The sequence below is a fragment of the Vulpes vulpes genome, chromosome 2, assembly GCF_048418805.1.
Source record: "Vulpes vulpes isolate BD-2025 chromosome 2, VulVul3, whole genome shotgun sequence".
In the NCBI taxonomy this organism is placed as follows: domain Eukaryota; kingdom Metazoa; phylum Chordata; class Mammalia; order Carnivora; family Canidae; genus Vulpes; species Vulpes vulpes.
In genome coordinates, this window is record NC_132781.1 from 15799297 (window position 1) to 15816669 (window position 17373).

At 40.8% G+C, this 17373-nt stretch overlaps 1 protein-coding gene across 7 annotated transcripts in view; it reads right to left on the reverse strand.

Annotated features, from left to right (window-relative positions):
* TLK2 (tousled like kinase 2) overlaps window positions 1–17373 on the reverse strand; it is a 117582-nt gene continuing 100209 nt past the window's right edge. For all 7 annotated transcript variants that reach the window (XM_072746910.1, XM_072746912.1, XM_072746911.1 and 4 more), the window contains 6 exons: window positions 14175–14264; window positions 10775–10944; window positions 9422–9560; window positions 5047–5158; window positions 3050–3157; window positions 1–1095 (listed from right to left, as the gene is read on the reverse strand). In XM_072746910.1, the coding sequence (XP_072603011.1) occupies window positions 922–1095; window positions 3050–3157; window positions 5047–5158; window positions 9422–9560; window positions 10775–10944; window positions 14175–14264 (793 nt within the window). In that variant the 3' untranslated portion in view covers window positions 1–921. The remainder of the gene's footprint in view (window positions 1096–3049; window positions 3158–5046; window positions 5159–9421; window positions 9561–10774; window positions 10945–14174; window positions 14265–17373) is intronic.

Genomic DNA, 17373 nt, shown 5'->3' on the forward strand with positions numbered 1-17373 from the left:
TGCATGGACAGATGAACCTTTATTTAAAAAAATAGCACTTCAAATAAATTAAAAGGGACAACCGTCAAGTGTTCAAATTGTGAAGAGTTGAAAACCTAGAGACTCCAAGCTGCGGGCTTCTAACCTCGTTCTTTGTCCGACGGCAAAAGCCCCACACACCTCAGTCCTCCCACTCGATGCTTTCCCTGCTGAGATGAGGGAAGCGATTGCAAACAGGAGACCAGACGGAGGAGAAAGCTGCATCTGACTGGAATGAACATTGCCACGTACTTGCTAATACGGGTTTCACTTTATGACCAAATGTATTCTTTCAAAAATAAAAAAGAGGGGGGAGGGAAGCTGCATGTTTTTAAAAATTGAAATTATTTAGGGATAAAACACTAACTCTAGTGCCTTTAACGGGCAATAGCAACTTTTTTCCTCCGAAGTCAAACACCATCCCCAGCTGAGCCTTTGTGCTACAAGCTTTTCAGGAGATGTTACCTAAACTTTATTAAAAGAAAAGAACAAGTTTAAATATAGACACTGGACTAGCCCAGTCTGTATTTTCAAGTCCACATTCTTCATCTGAAGCACTGCATCAGGGACCCCCCTGAGTCTGCATGTTTTCAAGTTCACAGTACATGGAACCAGTTTTTCTTTTTAATTTTTTCCTCACTCAGAGCAGCCACACATAGTGGCCGTTGACGCCGGAACCTCGGGCGGGGCCTTTTCCTACGAGGCCTGGCCAGAGCTGCCCAAGGTTTCTCCTCAATGAGAATCGATGCTGTCATGCTCTATGGATGGGAAAAAAGCAAGAAAATAAAAGCACCTGGTACAGGTTTCATGAGATCCATTCGGATTCGCTATGTTCCAAACCCGCTGCTGAATGCCATTTGTCCACTTGTGTGTGCTGAACAGTTCACGGCCTAGGAGTGGGTCTCAATTTGAAGAACTATTATTGGACGCCCCCGATGTTGATGCGATAGCAGCTCCAGCAGGGCTACTCGTGGAGACCGACTTTCGGATGTGAGGCAGCAAGTAGGGGTCACAGGCCAGCTGCTGAACGTCGATGCGGTCCTCCTTTCGGTAGGCTAAGCATCGTCGAATAAACGCCTGAAAGGAAAGATTCTTGAAGAAGCCTGAGGCACATAATCATGGTGCCCCCGGGGTGAACCCTGAGGCTCTGCAGCAGCTGCCAGGGCCCAGGGCCCGGAACTGAAGTCTTCTACAGAGAAGGGGCTCCAGACCCTTCCCAGGAGTCACTGGGCACACGCAGACAGGACCAGGCAAGGAGATGCACGGGCAGCAGCACCACTCTGTGGCCACAGACTACTTCCCCGAAAGAGGTGGCCAAGCCATTCCTGAGGGGGAACAGGGCACCACCTGACCTCTAAATATCTCTGCTCCCAAAGCACAAAGACCCACACAAAAACCACTCTTTCTGCCTTGGTCAGTTTACCCAGGCACATCTACTCTCATGGTCCTGTGCATACAAACCATAGCCTCACGTGAACTTTCTACTTCCTAAGGAAGTGAAAACTTGTGATGACAAGCCACCACCACAGAGAGGGTGAGGAGACTGACACTAACACTGCAGTGTGTCACAGACTGGTGAATCTCATTCTTGCTTGAAAGATCATCAAGCAAATGATTAGGTGCACACACACCTAAGTAGTAAAGGAAAACCTGCACAGGACTTGACTCCCCACGAGGACTACAGACCTGGAATCATACAGAGTTTGGTTTCATTCAGAATCCTAACTACCACCATGGAAGTTTCCTTGTGCTAGGTGTGAAGGGCCCCACTGGCTCAGTGTTTACAATTCTTATCACAAAGGCCCTCAAGCAGATGATCTATCTTTTCCTATTTTTTAAGGAAAGAGTTCTATTTAATCAGAGTCTCATAATTATTTTAAATAAATGAACTGATTTTTAAAAATCTAAAATGTCATTATCACCTTCAGGCCATACTTTATATTTGATTGATAATAATGTTGTAATATAGGTCTATTGATTATAACCAATGTCCCACTCTGGTGCAGGATGTTGACAGTGGAGGAGGCTGTGCATGTGGAAGGACAGGGAACACATGGAAACTCTTTACTTTGTTCAGTGTTGCTGTGAATCTAAAACTGCTCTAAAAAATATAGTCTAAAAAATCCATTAAAAATATAAACATGCGATGTAATGATTTTCTTTTTTCCATGTTTAATTAATAAAGGACAAAAGTATAGCAACAATCCTGGTTTTCCCAAACCAAAAACACCTATAGGTAGCTGCTTGATTCAAGTCATGGAAATAAGCTTCATGATCCTTGGCCTTAAAAAATGAATGCTTTCTGGGATGCCTGGGTGGCTCAGTGGTTAAGCGTCTGCCTGCCTTTGGCTCAGGGCGTGATCCTGGGATCCAGGATTGAGTCCCACATTAGGGTCCTTGTGGGGAGCCCACTTTTCCCTCTGCCTGTGTCTCTGCCCCTCTCTTTCTGTGCCTCTCATGAATAAATCAATAAAATCTTAAAAAAAAAAATGAATGCTTCCTAGTGAGATGTGAAAGGGGAGTTAAATGAATTACCTAAGGTTGGACAGGATAGTTACTGGTCAAATAATTCCACCTTGCATTTTTTCTCTACACAGGCCTTTGAAACGGCAATCAGATCACATAGCTGTCCTGAGTAACACCTTCAAGTATTTCCATCTCAGTTTACCATCTGCCCTGCTACCTCTCCTACCCACCACCCTTCCCTCCGCTCCAACAGCTCTGTGGATCTGCTAAGCTTGCACTTGCATCTCAGCTTCACACATTTCTCTGGCTTAGAACATTCTCCCAAACCTACACATGGCTTATACCTTTCACATCATTCAAGACTGCTCAACATATCACTTCACTGAAGCCTTCCCTGACCAAGCCAGCAAAAAATGAATTCCAACCCCTCCATACCCTTTCTTGCATTTATTTTTCACCATCTAAGATGGATCTGTTTATACTGATAATCCATCCACTATTACCCAGAGAACTAATACAGAAAGCAAAGCAGTCGTTTCCTGCTGGCCAGTGGGTTACAGCTTACCTTTGCTTCTGGTGTTACTACTGGCTTTGGCGGGAACTGCACTTCAGTAGCTTTAAGAATCGTATTTTCTTGTAGAATATCTTGCTGGGACTGGTTGTGGCCAAAAGGCTATCATACAAAAACAAAACAGAGGTGGGCCTCTCGTTAAGATGAAAGAGAACACAATTCAAAACCACGGGGAAGGGAAAGAAGACATGCCTTGGTGAGAACTGCTAGAAAGAACTTCGAAGATGGTCTCCTCTAACTCTTGCTTTTTTCAGGTGAGGGGTGGAAAGGCTCAGAGTTGAAGTAACATATTCACGGTGCAACATCAAGATTAAGGCAGAGCTGGGACTAGAAGCAGCATCGGCCATATCATAACACCTCTGTTCAGCTTTGCTTATAGCCAAGAACATTGCAGCAGGAACCAGCAACCTCTTCCGCCCTGAATGATACCTGTAGGCTTAAGTACTACATACATGTGCCACTGGCAGACCCAAGACACAGGTAAAGAGAGATGGAATAGGAAACAACAGAGGAAGTAAGGGCAGGGGGGGGAAAAGAGCTAGGGCTACTTAGTGGCTTCATCTGTGCCCCCAATGTGCTATTTTCTTTTTTTGCCTCCCAAAAGATGTTATTTACTTGAGAGAGAAGGGGAGAGAGAGAGAGAGAACACAAGTGTGCATGCAAGAGTGAACAGGGGTCAAGGGGGAAGGGGCAGAGGGTAAGGGAGAGAGAGAATCTTCGGCAGATTCCTCACTGAGCAACAAGCTGGCGGGGGAGGGGAGCATAGCAGCTGGCCCTCACAACCCTGAGATTCTGACCTGAGCCAAAATCATGAGTCAGATGCCCAAGCAATTGTGCCACCCAGGAACCCCAATTTTCTAATAAAGTATTAGAAGTTCAAGCTTAGCGTCATCTCTACAGTGCTTCAACTGAGAGATCACAAACAATTCTTTGTACGTAACCTCTACTACCAACATTGTCAGCAGCATTTACACATTATCAGAGAGAATAAATAATAATTAACTCCCCTGGCGGGAGGGGTGGGGGCTGGCTGGCTCAGTCAGTAGAGCATGCAACTCTTGATCTCAGGGTAGTGGGTTTGAGCCCCATGGTGGGTGTAGAGATTACTTAAAAATAATAACCCCCTACTGGCTGGTTCTGAATAGTTTCCCTATATTACAGAAGTAAGATAAAGAAACAAAGACCAAGGAGAAGTTAGAGGAAGCTGAAATCTGAACTAAGAGCTTGGTCTGGGAATTGTAATAAAAATATTAAGAGTCCAGAGGAGCTGTAGAACTCTCAAATGGCTCATACCCACAACCTACACTGTCGGGACCACTGACAAACTTCAATTATTCATACTTGACAATAAAAATCTGAGTATATATACACTGGATCCTAGTGTGTACGTTTATTTATAGGATAGTATGCTCTTAAGGAAAACACAAATGTGAGAATTCATTAGGTATGGTTTACCACCTAGGTTACTATGTGTCCAAATGGTCTATCACCTTGCTCCAAAGGTAACAGACAGTGAATACTTTCTAACACTACACATCCTCAGTATGGAAAATAGAGAGTATGCTTTTATTAATAATAGTTTTAACTAATGGGGATGACTGGGAATAGAGTGTCCTGTAGATATTTCAAGTTTCAGTTCTTGAGACCTTAACGAGTGGCTCCTGGGGATGACTCTACACTTTAAATAAACTATTTCATATAATTCCTTGTACATATTATCAAAAACAAAACATATCCTGGATCTAATTGAAAACAGCAAAAAGGCATGTTTTCAATAGCCAGTGGAATTCATTCAGTACTCTAGGGTTGAAAAGTTCTGCTTATGCATAAAGCTTTTATTACCGTCTGTATTTTCTTCAAACCACAACTTTCAGGATTCCGTTCTGTATAACTAAATGATTAATTCCAAGAGAATGACCAACACCATGCCAGTGTGCACACGTGCCACCCAAGACAGACGTCAGGCTGCCGTCCCCGACTTTGCCCCTTACCTTCCTTCCATAGAGACACTGGTAGAATATCACACCCACTGACCAGACATCAACTTTATTTGAGATCTTTGGTGGCTCTTTCCCAACCACAAAACACTCTGGTGGTAAATACCTGGGACAAAAGGAAAATAAAAATTCTTAGAAAAATGACTGTGTAAATCTAGGACATGTACAAAAAGGCAAAGTAGAAGACCTTGTGGGAAATAAAAATACCTGAATTTTTTTTTAAATACCTGAATTTTAACTGAAATTCTGCCAAAAAGCAACTTGGGCCCAGCTGAGGGAAGTCAGAGAGAAGATACTTTAACTTAAGGAGGCAGTCATGCCCTAAAAGCCTTAAAATACACTTCTCAATTCACTGAGGGGGGCAAATATTCCCTCAGTCCCTGCTTCGCCTACCCCAGGATCCGTTCCCAGGCTTGTGCCTAATATAAGTGTCATTCAACAAGTTCTGAAAGGGAGGGACAACACAAAAGAAGTACATTCTCTTTTATGAGAGCTGCAGCAACAAACATCAAAAAATATAACTCCAAGCGGTATGGGTTTGCTTTCATGTTGATGGAGAAAGATGATGGTCTCTAAAAGAACTCTTCTAAAAGCCCAAATGAATTCAGGATCCACTATAAATCCAAGGGGACCAGCTGTCTGCTTTTTTAAAGTAACCTCTTTGCAAAATCTGGACTGGGAATAACATATGAGAAATGGTGATATTACAGCCCAAATTATCAAAGGTATTTTACATTTTCCATTCGAAGGGTGGTCAGGGGCTTACTGGAAGTCTAACAAGTAGGGGAGAAAAAGCCAAACAAACTAGTAGTTAGCACAACTCAAACCTCATCTGAATCCCTTCCCTCCCCACCAACTCCTGGCCTCTGAAACAGATGAGATGGGCAGCTAACCACACCAAATTGTATGGTGTGGAAGGTAAGTGCCTCTTGGCATTTAGGAAACCAAACAAATATGCTTCCACTCATTGCCTAGGGTCTCAGCCCATGGTGCAGCTGGAAAGCAGCATTCTGAAGATAACAGATCGATTTCTGCAGATTTCATGCTGGCAAAATCAATTCTGTGAAAAATTCTTTATTTTAAACCCTGCTGTGCTACTGGTATAAAAGTCTAAACTTACAATTTGAAGGGGACCACAAGAGTTGAGAGGCAGAAAATATTTGATGAGGGGCTTTTTTCTTTTTTAAAAGAAGTAGTTTATTCTCATGTTTGTGTCTCTTATTTATTACTTTTAATGGACATTTTGGGATGATTAAGACCACTGACCTACATTATTATTTCACAATGAAAACTATTAGCCAAAACACACACTGAACTCACAAAGAGGGGGAAAAAAAGCAAAGAAATAAAAATACAGGAAAAAAGACTAAAAAGAACAGCTTTCCCAATTGCTACTAAAGCCTCCCTGAACCCAACTTTTCATGGCTCTTGATTCTTTAACATATATAATTTAAATATGATCTTGGATAAATAAATAGAACCTTGATTCCAAAATGATCATTTTAATGTATTTATAACTCTTTTGTGGAGGTGGTAGGGAAGGACAGAAGTTGTTGAACTTATCCAAATGCTAAGTAATAATTTAGCCAAATATTCAGAGTATAAATGATACTGATTAAAGAAACAAAGATACTGATTGCCACTGGATAGTACAAGTCAGGTAAGATACTAGCTAGGTCTCAGTTACCCAATGTGTAAATGGAGAAATAAACTAGTTCTCCACCCAAATAATACTGAAAATAATAAGCGCTCCAATATCAAGAACTTTAGGAGAGAGAAGACAGTTCTACGACACTACACTAAGCTATGTTTAAAAACCTAGATGCATATTCCATCATGATAAAATCGTCATAGAGAAACATGTTTCTCAAGGTCTAGTCAGATCAATTATTTAATAGTATTCAGGGTCCCTGACTGGCTCAGTTGGTGGAGCATAGGACTCTTTTTCTTTCTTTCCTTTTTTTTTTTTTTTTAAATGTAGCCTCCACACTGGGTATAGAGTCCAATGTGGGGTTTGAACTCACAATCCTTCATCAAGACCTAAGCCAAATCAAGAGTCCATGGCTTAACCAACTGAGCCACCCAGGCGTCCCAGAGCATGTGACTCTTGATCTCAGGAGTGTGCCTTTAATCCTCATGTTGGGGGGATCCCTGGGTGGCGCAGCAGTTCGGCGCCTGCCTTTGGCCCAGGGTGCGATCCTGGAGACCCGGGATCGAATCCCACATCGGGCTCCCGGCGCATGGAGCCTGCTTCTCCCTCTGCCTATGTCTCTGCCTCTCTCTCTCTCTCTCTCTCTGTGACTATCATAAATAAATAATAAGAAAAAAAAATTAATCCTCATGTTGGTTGTAGAGATTACTTAAAAATGAAACTGTAAAATAAAAGTAGTATTCAACGCAGAAGAATTCTACCAAATAGTGCAACAACCAACATACTGCAAACAGTCCCTAGATTTTTTTTATGTCTTCCTATCCTGTTTATATATCTGTGGACATCACAAGTGGATTACATATGAGGAAGTTGGTTATGACAATGCTTCTACCAACATGAAGACTTTGTAAACCTTCAAAGAAACCCACAGAATTAAATTTTCTCAGTAGCCTCCCTCTCTACCTCACTTTTTATTATGAAACCTATATTCAAATATAGTCTGAAGTAGAACAGTAAAATGAACCCCCAAGTAACCATCACCCAGCTTCGATAATTATCAACATGGGGTCGATCTCTGTTCATATAATATCTCTCCCCTCCTCCCAGATTACTTTGAAGTAAATCCCAAACATAATTTTTGTTTAAACTCCAACCACTAAATTTTTAAAACCTTAGCAAATACAGCAATAGGTAGCAATGAGAAAATTAATTTCAACGTTAAAAGGCTTCACTTTTTACAAAGAACAAGCTCCCAGACAAAAAGCTAAAATCTAAGTTCTAGTGAATTTATACAGCAGAGGTATAGACCTGTTTCCAGAATTTCTAACAAGAGATATTTTTGTGTCATTCAGTGACAGGAACACTAACCCACAATAACCACCATAGTAAATAAACACTGTAAATGTAGCTTCTATTTTAAACCTAGAATCTCAAAGTTTTAATTTAGGGACTGATTTTCACTATAGGTACCATCTCCATACAAAATAAGGAGCAATGAAACACAGAAATTTGTGCACATGGTGTTTTTCTCAGGATCTGATGGTTTCTCTAATAAAGATAACTTCCATATGATCAGACTGATGAGAATAGAGCTCATCTTGTGGGTGGTGAATGATATTCCCCCTTCTCTGTTTCCAAACAATATCCTCTGAAGCAGTCACTATTCTACAGGAGCCCAGGGCCCTCCAATCTCAAAGAGAAGTGATATGATCAACAGACCCTGGAGTTTAACAGCATGTGTGACCCCCTGCTTCCTCCATGTTGGAATCACATGTCCAATAAGTACCTTTGTGTCACCACCTCAGAAGTGAAAAGGAAGCTCTGTTAACATGCCTTTACAATCACAAAGTTAAATGCTTGGGCTGCAGGTATGTTTTATGGTTCTTGCTGTCAAAAGGAATACTAGGCAAAAGTAGGAGAGGTCATAAACAGCTGGGGTAGGGTGGCCATAGGGAGATGAGTCACAACAGATGGAAGATATGTGGCCCAAAACCTTTTAGAGCATGGCTAAGGGGATGGATATATTTCTTAGCAAACTGTGCTTTTTTTCCTGTTTAGATTTCAAGGGATGCTGTGATTACATACTGATCTTCACCACTCCTTTGTCCTTGACAGCCCACCATCCTCAGGCAACTCTAGAGATGAATCCCTCATCCTATTAACGCATAAAAAGAGACCTGCAATGGGGCACTCGGGTGGCTCAGTCAGTTGAGTGTCTGTCTGACTCTTGATTTTGGCTCAGGTCATGATCTCAGGGTCATGAGACTGAGCCCCACATCAGGCTCACACAGGGTATAGAGTCTGCTAAAGATTCTCTCTCTTGCTCTGTGCCCCAGCCCTCCCCCTCCCTCTCCTGGGGAAATAAAAATAAGAGAACTGCATTTATACTGAAAAAAATTTAGGGCCATTCTTTAAATACACATGTGCAATCTCATTCTCTTCCTACTCCATAGGGTGAAACCTAGGACGAAACACACAACTCCAATGCCTGGCCATATATAACCTCTCTCAATGGTTTCCAAAAAAGAAAAAAAAATTAATTAAACAGAAAGAGTCAGACTGCCAAAAAGACAGTAATATCTGGGGAGGAAAGTCTACTTTGGTTTATAGCATTTTCACCTAAGACAGGATGTAGATATTAATTATTAATTATCAACATTTCAGTAAAGCACAGCCTCATCTCCACCAGCCACCTTGGCAGATCTCCCGAATACCTACCAATAAGTACCAGCACCTTGTGACGTTAGCTCCATGCCATCCACTGAATTGTAGCTATCATCATCCATGATCTTGGAAAGACCAAAATCTGTGATTTTTATCTCTCCACATGCTGTACCATTTACTAAAAGAATATTACCTAAAAAGATGAAAACCTTCATGAATAAAAAGAGACTTACTAATTAATAGTTCAAGGTAGTAACAGACAAGAAGGGGACAACTGAACTCAAATTCTTGCACGTAATAGCAAACATCTAAATTCCTGGAATAAAATGATCTGGACTTTGGATGCTGGAGGAGAGTCCTCAGTGTCTGGCTGCAAATCTCCATTTTCCAAGAACTACCTGCTAGATGTGCCAAAACCACCATGATGAGCAGTGGGGAAAAAATAGTAACTTGCCAAAGTAAAATATCACTTGGACAGTTGGTCAAAAATGGTGAGAAAGTTTCATCTAAACTTTCAATAAGGATCTCTAAACCACTCTGTTTAGAACAGTCGTTTTAGGACGGATGCGCACATACACACACACACACACACACACACACACACACACACACACCTAACAAGGACACCAAAGCTAGCAGCACAGTGCCACCTACAGCTCCTATGCTGGGAAATGTACCGGATTCAGTGATGGGAAACCCAATCACACAATGGCCATCGTTTTAAAAATCTCTTCGTTGTAATCAGTTTTTTTAGTCATTTCAACTGTATTAGAACATTAAAGAATAATAAATTGTGTGATTTAATATGTAGCTCCCAGGAGAGGAAAGCAGAATTAGCAACCAACACCCAAGCCAAGCTGGTTCCAGCTGTCTCCAGAAAACATGCACAGACTTCTGAAAACAGCCCACAATGACGACAACAAAAAACATAGGTAAAAAGTCTAACTGCCCTCTACTGTTTGCTGAGATCCACTGAAGTTACACAGTAACCATACAGAAAAATGAAAAATTGCTGGAATTTAATGAAACAGGAGGCATATTTGCAAAATACATTGTTAATTTGGGGCACTTACCAAAGATACTTGGGAGTAGAGGAAAGTGCTATGTACTATGAGTGATTGGTGGGGGGAAAAAAAACTGAGCTTGCCAAAGCAGTTCTTTCTAAATTGGGCTGACATCATGAACTGCCCTGGCTCTAAAGACAAGGGCATTGTTTCTCCAGAGCATTTAATCCAACTCACCCTTTCAAACCCAGACTGTGGGGCCAGAACTCTTATTCCCACACCTACCCAGGCAAAGCCAGACATTATTAGGCCTTCCAGGCTCCCGCCACATTCTCTAACTTCAGAAGTCACTTCTAAGACCAGAGAAAAGCCATCAATACTGTCACCTAAAAGTTAGACATACCTGGTTTGAGGTCATAGTGTATGATGGGAGGTTTGATTTCATTTAAGTACTTTAAAGCATTCACAATCTGCATGATAATGGATCGGGCCTCTTTCTCCGACATTAATTTGTGCTGTTTCAGGTAGAAGTCCAGATCATTTCCCTCACAGTATTCTAATACTGTACAAAACCTAAAGACAAATAAACCAACATTTGACTGTGGGAAAGAACAAGGAGATTAAGGCTTCCTAGACTAGCCGCACTGAAAACCTTGGGTAATTAGTTTCTTGCTCCATTCTTCTTTCTTCCTTAAAGTACTCTTCTATTCTTTATTCAGTATCAGCTACCTGAGTGGTTGACAGGAAGGAACCTGGATTCTCTCCTGGGGAAGAGTCTTCCTACCCTCCACACTGGAATCTGCTGTGCTTACAGCTCACCCATGACATACCTCCTCTTAAATCCAGACTATAAGAATACTACCATGAACTATAATGTACATAAGCTAGGTGTCTTTTAGAAAAGTCTCCTACATGTATCCCTACTGTGCTCCAGGTCTAAACAAGCATATTGTGGTCAAGTACACAATTCTCAGTGTAACATGTCTTATGATCCCGAGGGCTGACAGAAAGAATCTAGGGTTTGCCCAGGTCTCAAGAACTGGTTTCATGTCCTGTCTCATGGCAGTCTGGCACAATACTGTACTATAATTAATGTCTCCTTGTGAAACACAAGGTGTAAAAGTACAGTATCTGTGGTTCTAACAAATGTGTTATTACACAGTATGAGCTTTTTCCTTCATTTGTATCAATACATCATATTAGACTCCAATTTAAAACTCTATACCATTTGTAGCATTAAAGGGCGTGGTGCCTATCTTCCAAGGCAGTTATAAACCAAAGTGAGGCTTCCTGAATTATTGGAGTATTCCTGAGAGATGAAGGCCTTTAAGCTATCCGAAGCTGTGACAATGTGGGTGCATCACTCAGGGTCTAGTCAGGAAATAAAAACCACCTGCGTATTTAAAACAGAGAGGTTTTAATTCAGGGCACTGATCACATGGATGATGGAAGAGCTGAGAGGGTAAACTGGCCAGTGAGGCACCTCAGAGATCATCTAGACAGGAAGCCATTAGCACCCTAAGGCCAGAGGGCGGAGATGGTGCAACTGGAACCAAGGGTCACCAAGAGAAACTGGAATCACAGTGGGGGCAGGGGTGCATGTGTGTTTCTACCCACCACCATCTGCCTCTCCAATAGCTGAATCCAGCTGAACAACAACTGACACAGGAGCCTGTGTAGGAGCCTACAAGGGTCAACTCACCTAGGATGCAGAACAGGGGAAGGGTGAAGAGCAGACCTGAGAGCAAACAGGCTCAGGACTAGCCAGCACTACGGCCTCTGGGCAATTCGAGGCCTTCACAAAGCACCGTAATGAAAGGTGGACATACACAGTCCTGTGGGACCCCTGAACTGAACAGCTTATGTTTCTTAGAAACATACTAGGGTATGCTAGCACCTTATTTAAAGATAAATAGCAAAAATTTAGAGATTCTCTGATCTAAGACATGGATTCTTGTGCTTAGTGGATGTATTCTTTGACCCAAATGCAAGCTTAAAATAAAACCTCACTCAAACAACTCTCAGAAGATTTACTAAAATGATGGTGAAAATTCACCATACACACAATTGAAGGTACAAAATAAACTCAAGAATAGCACACAACCAAGGCAATTCCTCAGATTAGTTAAAAGTGTATACATAATTAAAAACCACAGATAATCCAAGTCATTATTTTTGAGACTTTTATGTACTTATATTTTGAGGGGTGGTGGTCTACCTAGTATTCAAGGCATTTATTCAAAGCAAAAAAGGTAAGACCACCATGCAGGTACCTGTTCTCTACCTAGATATTTATCTGAACCTCATCCATGCTAACTACACACTGACTATGCCTGGTTCAAGGGCCATACTTCTGGAAAGGATACTTCCCTGAGCAGGTGGAAGAAGGGATACTTCACATTTCCAAAGAGAATTAAGGTCTCCCCCTTTGGGAAGCATTTGTAAATGTGGGACAGTTCTCAGCATAGCAATCTCTGAGACAGCTGCTGTCTGGAATAGGTCAAAACATCCAAAATCACCTTGCAAGGCTAAGTAAGAGTATCTGTTGGTCAGATTCTAGTGTGTTCTCCTGACTCAGTTTAGACTCTTACAGAGAAAATGTTTCCAAATGCTGAAATTATTTCTAAGTTCCTGGATAAACACAGAGGTGACAGAGCTTACCTATACCAGGTAATGAAATACAACAATGCCTAAGAGAACTAAAGATCTCAGGCAAGTCATTTAACTTCTATGGAGCTCAAATTTCCATCTATACAATGAGAAGGCTGAACTGAGATCCCTTTCAACTCTAACATCCTACATGCCTGTGAGGCTATATTTTCACACGCAGCATTGGGTTATGCCCTCATTTGTGCCACAATTATTCCCGTTCTATGATAAAGTCACATTGCTGGTCCTTCCTTAAAAGGCCCATTACTGTTTATCAGATTCTGCAGCTGGGGCAGAGACTCTTGTAGAGTCCACATTCACTGGTGCATATCAGAGGTAGATGGCACCAACTAGTGACAGTTATCAAGAGCTGATAATTAAATTTTCAGGAATTTTATGAGCTGGTTATTACGCCACTGGTAGGATGAGTGGACAAACAAAAGGTGGTATATTCACACAATGGAATATATTTGGTCATAAAAAGGAATGAAGTACTGATACATGCTACAGAATGGATGAACCTTGAAAACACATATTAAATGAAAGAAGCCAGTCATAAAAGTCCATATACTATATGAGTCATTCATATGAAAGTCCAGAATAGGAAATCTATAGAGACAAAAAAAAAGATTAGTGGCTGCTTAGGGCTGGCGATGCGGGGAAGAATAAGAGGTGCTAGCAAAAGGTACAGGGTTTCTTTATGAGGTAGTGAAATGTTCTAAAAAATGACTATGGCAATGACTGCACATATCTGTAAATATACTACAACAAGCCTTAAATCGTACACATTAAATGGGTGAACTATATATGGTATTTAAATTTCATCTCAATAAAGCTGGATGTTTTTTAAGTTAGTAGTGTGAAATTTGACATGTTGAGAAATTTATTATCACAGATATTGTCAGATACTAGGAATTAGGCCTCCCCACTGAGCTGGTTGTTAAACATTTACCAGCACACAACTAAACACATCCTGTGGCTAAGAGATGTACTGCTGGCCCAAATGTGAACTGATATAGGATCATTGCCTAGAAATGCACTTGGTTCCCTCAGAGGGTATTTCCTCAATCCAGACTGAAACTCTATTCCATGAATAAGCAACACACTGCAAGAAACCAGTATCAACTGCTAGGCTAAAATGGCACAGCACTTACGAGTCAGTGTCCAGTGAAAAGTAATCATACAGCTTAACTATCCTGGGATGATCCAGTTCTTTGTGAATCCGGTATTCCCTACATGCATGCCTGTAAATAAAGTGGAAAATTAACATTTTGTATTTTGGACTGTCTTTCCAACCTCTTCAAGGATACTCCTACACATTCTCTCACTGCTCTTTGCTTCTCTGCCTATGCGCATTCCATTCAGGTCTGGCTGCCCACCCCCCCCCCCCCCCCCCCCCCCGCCATCTTCCCTCGTCCTATTTTCACTACTGGTGTCTACCAAGCTGTTAAGAAAATAGCAGGTGTTCAGATATTTGTTGAATGACTGGGTGTCAACCTTTTACCAATCTCTTATCCCTTTCAAGTTTATTCTATCACAGTCTCACCTGTTTGATATTAATATCCAAATATCAAAGCTTTAAAAGTTATAAAGATATCTTATTTTTCTCTTTCCTCAAAAGCTGATACTTCATATCTATAAATGTTTATATCCTGGGGCTACATGAAGGAGATCAATTTTGGCATGTAAACTCCTTGGTTAAAGGATTACAGATTATAAAAGCAATTAGCAGTGCTTTGTATTTGTTTTTAAATTCTCTTTACGAAAAGAATTTAAAAGGGTACCAGCATTACTTTCTTCTATGAAAATGTGTAATTGATGAAAATTATGGAACCGGAGGTGCCTGGGTGGCTCAGTCCGTTAAGCATCTGACTCTTGATTTTGGCTGAGGTCATGATCTCAGGGTCCTGGGATCAAGCCCCTGCATTGGGCTCTGCACACAGTGGGAAGTTGGCTTGGTATTCTCTCCCTCTGCCCCTCCCCCTCAGTGCATGGGTACAAGCGTGCAGACAGTTGCTCTCTCAAATAAACAAATCTTAAAAAGAAAAAAAATGACTGAACCCTAGTTTTCTTAGAATGAGAATTTACATATACTTATTAATATCCATTTTTTTAGTTCTTTTCCAATTTAAAACCATTTAAATTAGATTAGGAACAAAAACAAACTAATCTTAGGTATTCATTGAATTTTAAAAGCATTATCAAACAAGTTTATTTAACATAATTACCAATCATTTTAAAAGTATTTAGTTCTTATTTACAAGAAGAGCAACAGAAAATTTTTATCTTTTAACTAAGCTAGTACCATTTAGTTTGGGGCATTTTCTTATAAGCCAACAGTAAGAAAAGAGAAACTTTCCAGAGTATGGTAAAGTAAAACTTAAGGTGATGTTTTCTGAAATTGGTGTATTCCAGTATGTCAAAAATACATAGGAAATACTCAACTAAAGAAAAGCTAAGGAAACAATCAGGGCAAGGAGGAGCGAGGAAGAGGAATCTAAAAGTAATTAAACATGTTTTTCCCGAATGGAAACTGGGTTTGACTAAGCTGATTTTTCAAGCTGCCACTTTTAGCAGTTTTTGCTTCTTCTGATATTTCATTTCATCATCTTTATCTCTTTCTCAAAAGAAAAGACTTGCCAGCACTTAGGCAGAGCAGTGTCAGGACACTCACTACACTGGGACCTGGAAACCTGGCCCTGAGTCCCAGCTCTGTGCTGCCGCTTCTCTGGGCTTTCCAACCGCTGCCCAGGCCTGGAGGTTTCAAAGGACCCTTCCTGGAGACCCAGGCCTCTGGAGCCCTGTGTGGATGCTGAGCAAATGTAGCTGTGGCCCAATCTCTCACTCTACCTAAGCAGCATCATAGCTTTTCATGTATCAAGATTCCATGTAATACTTCATTCAGTATAATTAAGGTGATGCTGTTAACAATAAACAAGTTTAGAAAGCTAAGGACTAACTAGATAACCACTGAAATAATTTCTTATGCTAGCACACTAAAACTCTATAGTTCTCTGCCATTCTGTTTTTGATTTTGTCATACACTTCAGAGGAGACAATTTCTCTGTCGGTACAAAAAATAGAGGAAATTAAAGGAGGGGAAAAATTAAGAACCAAAGGAAGGATCATTCAAAGTCCTCGTCAGCTAAGGGCATTTGCTGTGGTCACTGAAAGTGTTTCCTCAACATTCTGTCAGGCTCTATGCCTGCTTCTCGTACTTCATTAAGCAAGCCAGTGGTTCTGCAACATCCCTCACGCGTTCAACTTTTAATTTCTCATCTAAGGGATTAATGCGCTACAAATAAATAAACCTTAATTAGAAACTGGAAGAAACCTATCCACTAAAATGTCAGTCTTTTACTCTTTTGTAAGTGTATATACTTAGACTTCCAAAATGACTGTAACCTAAAAAATTAGGGGAGTATCACACATAAGAGTACACTAGTTACTAATTTGGATACAATTATTTCTGTGAACAGCTTCACATGAAATATTTCGTACTGTGGAGTTTTTAGTATGTTATTTGGGATAACACAGAAAAGAGAAACTTTCCAGAGTATGGTAAAGTTTGGAAGAGTTAAAGAAATCTTGTAATACCTACTAATGCTTTAATAATGCAAAAATAAAACAATCAATTTGCTTTTTGTTTGTTTGTGGGAGAAGGACAGGGAAGGAGGTACAGAGAGAACTCAAAATTAAACAACAACCTTTTGAGTTTTTCCTTCTTTTTTACCTAAATAAATGTCTTGATCCCAGATGGGATTGGGAAGTCACTCCCACGATAGGAAAAGCAATCAAAGCCTACTACGCAGAAGAATAGGAACATTTTCACATTTTATAATGTTACCATAACACTAAAGTGTACCACTATTTAGTTTAATACTGAATTTTTAAAGCGCTCTGTAAAATCTGTTATGTGCTTGATATAAACCTTCTTTTAGTTCAAATGAGTTGATGACATTTGGCTAATTCATTATCTACATAGCCTGTATTAATCAGTATGATTTCATACCAAGCAGTATCTTTCAAAGCAAGGTGGAAGTGCTAAAGAATTTCCCCTGGGTGTGAATGGAAGTCACAAGAACTCTACACACCCCTTCCTCCATGTGTCTGTCAGCTAGGAAATGGGCCCTGTTGAGATGGCTCCACAGAAGGTACTTGGGTGTCATGGTTCCCACCTCTGGTGAGGAAACAAAGGGGTGGGAAGGCACTCCTGCGAGCCTGGAGCTGGACCAGCAAAGAGCTCAGATATATGAGACAACCTCCTTCACTTACTCTACGACCCTGCCTGGTAGAGGAACATGAGATAATACTCAATCTCTACCCACTAGCATTTGAAACAGCCTGCCAAAT